Here is a 3,017-nt window from a genome sequence, read left to right as displayed (position 1 = left end):
CTCAATATGATTCTTTGATATAGCTTTTTTTTCTTTTTAATATTAAGCTATTGTATAATTAACGATTTAAAGAGATTTTGTAGTGATAAAATAAATATATAATTAATTAGTTTACAATCAACCACTAAACTAATATTAATTACATTATAATAATTATGTAAAACTCATGCTTCCTCAACTAGTTTAGAAAGGGTTTAAAAAGTATGTATTCAACGGAGCTATGTTTGAATTGGTTAAAGTAAAAAATAGATAGATGTTATTTGTAACAAGTAGTTTTGTTGGTTGGTTAATTGGTCGCATTTTATTCATGAGATGAGTTGGATTGATATTAGTCTAGATACAGTAAAATAATTATATTAGATCTAATAATTACCTTGTGTCAGAAGTGAGAAATTCTTATTTATTACCTGTGTCTACTATTTAGGTAGAATACCGTTGCACATTCTTACGAAGAAACTGAAAGAAACGGAGGGGACTAAACAGGAACAAGAGGGATCCACCGGAGAAGTAGTTTTGACGAAAAGGTGTGATGGTAGGGTTAAAAAGGTGATTTTTATTAAGGGAATTGAAGAGGGTGGTGGTTGAATGTTTTCCAAGTAGGGAAAGCAACAAAATGTTGGGTTAAAAATTCTCACATCCCCATCAAAAACATTTATGTATATGCTCAGTGGGCACATGGTTGGCCTACATATATATCAAAGGGCTAATGTCCCTTTAGGGTATACCATCCATTTAAGAGATACTTAAAAATGGAAAAAGGGAACTATTTGAAGGACCCATTCCCCCTTTCATCGTCCTCTCATTAATTAAGTATTTTATTATAAAAAAAAAATACGAAAATATGGATTAATTAAAGGTTAATCATGATTATTACAAGAAGTATAGGCCATAAGAGGAGTTTAATCAAGCAAAAAACGCCATTAATGGCCATAATCTCTTGTTGTTCTTCTTCCCTAAAATGAGCAGAAAGGGAAAGGAGAAAGAAGTGGGTAAGGTGTCATAATCATGATGGTTCTGTGTCATTGTTGTATTATTCTTTGCTTCAAGAAATTACTATATAATAAATAAAAGAATTTACTGTGGTATGCCCAAAACCTCTTCATCTCAACCCTCTGCCCTTTCACTTATGGGACCATCTCCTTCCATATTCCATCAAACCCCATTTTCAAGGGTTTCAGTTTTTACTCACACCGCAGTAAAAATATTTATGGAGCAATACCCAATAGGGTTTGCTAAGTAAGTAAGTAAGTGCTTAGTAGGTTAAAACAGGCTTTACTCACAACGTGTTTTTATGTTTAAGGTTAAGAAAAAAGCTTAGTGCTGTCAAGCTGATGGTCGGAGATGGCGGCGCGTGGGTTGAGGAAATGAGAAGGCGCGTGAGAGGGAGAGGCAGGGTACATAGCAAAGGCAACCAAGGGATAATGGATAATGGAGGAGAATAAATTTTAGGGTGGGAGAAATTACGTTAATAATATTATTATAATTTTGTACGGATTTTTTTTGGTTATTACATCAATTAAAATGATAAATTAATGATTTTTATATGTGTATATATTATAAAAATGAAGAGTTTAAATGGTTTAAAATTTGGCAAGAAAATAAAAAAAAAAAAAAAGGAAAGGGGGGGAAATGGTTTTGATGGTAACACTGTTTTGTAGGCGTAGGCTTGCGCTCTCATACGTCGCTGTCAGTCATAAAGTTTTAAGGGAAAGCAGAAATCTTTCTCTTTCTCTTTCTCTCTCGGGCGGGAAAACATTAATAATGTATAAAAGTAACGAAAAAAAACAGAGCTCTAAGCTTCTCTCTCTTAATTCTCTCTCTCTCCCATCACCATTACTTCGCTTTCATCTCTCTCTCTCTCTCTCTCTCTCTCCCACCGCCAGAGAGAAAGGTGTTGATACCATACCATACCATACTTCATCATCTTCTTCCACTGTCTGCACTGCTTGTCTGTCTCCCTGTCCCTTCCCCTCTCAATTTCACACCATTTTTCTCTCATCCTCTTCCCAAATAAAACGCAACCCATTTCCCCAAATTCGATCTTTTCAATTGGGTCTCTCTCCGTTTTCCATTTGGTACACAAATCATGCCTTTCTCCATCCGGTAAGTAACCACCTCCTCGTCTCTTTATTAACTGCCTACCTATGTTTTTATCGAGTTTTTTTTTTCTTCTTCTTCTTGTTAGAGAGTATGCTTTGAATATGAGAGGCACGGATTTAAAGAGAAGCTGGCCGTTTAGCGAGAACGTGAAGAAAGAAGTGGCACAAGCTTTGCTCCCACCAATGGATGTCAGGAAATTTCGTTGGTGGTCTCATCAACAAACTGATTGTGGAGGTGTAGTGGAGGAGAAGGAGGTTGTTGTTGTTGACAGAATTCAAATGCAGAAGATTTGTCCGGTTTGTGGGGTTTTTGTTGCTGCTACTGTCAACGCTATGAATGCTCATATTGATAGCTGTTTAGCTCAAACCACTAAGGAAAGGCCAAGGAATAAAGGAGGAGGAGGAGGAGGAGGAGGGGCAAAATCAAGAACGCCTAAAAAGAGATCAATTGCAGAAATCTTCGCAGTGGCTCCGCCTGTAAAAACAATGATTATTGGTAATGATTGTGAGGAGGGAGAAAAAGGCATTGGGAAGCAAATGATTCGAGACAAGCTCAAAGCTACATCGTTGGCTAGGAGTCTTGTCTCTGCAATGAAGACAATCAAGGCGAAGAACACCAGAAATGAAGAAGAAATGAGGAGGAGGAGGAGGAGGAGGAGGAAGAAGAAGAAGAAGAAGAATAAGGTACATGCCATTTTCTTTGATTTTAAACGGTCCTACTACTACAATGGGGGGAAAACTGTAAGCTTGTGAGAATTTTGTTTAGGCTGCAAATATTCTCTCCCATTGGGGGGTTTTTTGTTTTTGGTACCTCCTTTCTCTTTCTGCTCATAATTACTGCTGGAAAAAGCTGGTGAAAAGACTGCATTACGTTGGAGAGAAAAAGAGAGAGAGGAGAGAAAAAAAAAAAAAAAAAAA

General features: G+C 36.7%; 1 protein-coding gene across 3 annotated transcripts in view; it reads left to right on the top strand.

Annotated features, from left to right (window-relative positions):
• The first annotated feature begins 1,790 nt into the window (after window positions 1–1,790).
• Window positions 1,791–3,017, top strand: part of LOC111455003 — a 5,917-nt gene continuing 4,690 nt past the window's right edge. For 2 of the 3 annotated variants that reach the window (XM_023096507.1, XM_023096508.1), the window contains exons 1-2: window positions 1,791–2,103; window positions 2,186–2,783. In XM_023096507.1, the coding sequence (XP_022952275.1) occupies window positions 2,087–2,103; window positions 2,186–2,783 (615 nt within the window). In that variant the 5' untranslated portion in view covers window positions 1,791–2,086. The remainder of the gene's footprint in view (window positions 2,104–2,185; window positions 2,784–3,017) is intronic. The other variant, XM_023096506.1, reaches the window with a different exon arrangement.

Source organism: Cucurbita moschata, unplaced genomic scaffold, assembly GCF_002738365.1.
Source record: "Cucurbita moschata cultivar Rifu unplaced genomic scaffold, Cmos_1.0 Cmo_Scf00017, whole genome shotgun sequence".
In the NCBI taxonomy this organism is placed as follows: domain Eukaryota; kingdom Viridiplantae; phylum Streptophyta; class Magnoliopsida; order Cucurbitales; family Cucurbitaceae; genus Cucurbita; species Cucurbita moschata.
This window is presented reverse-complemented; position numbering and strand designations above follow the sequence as displayed.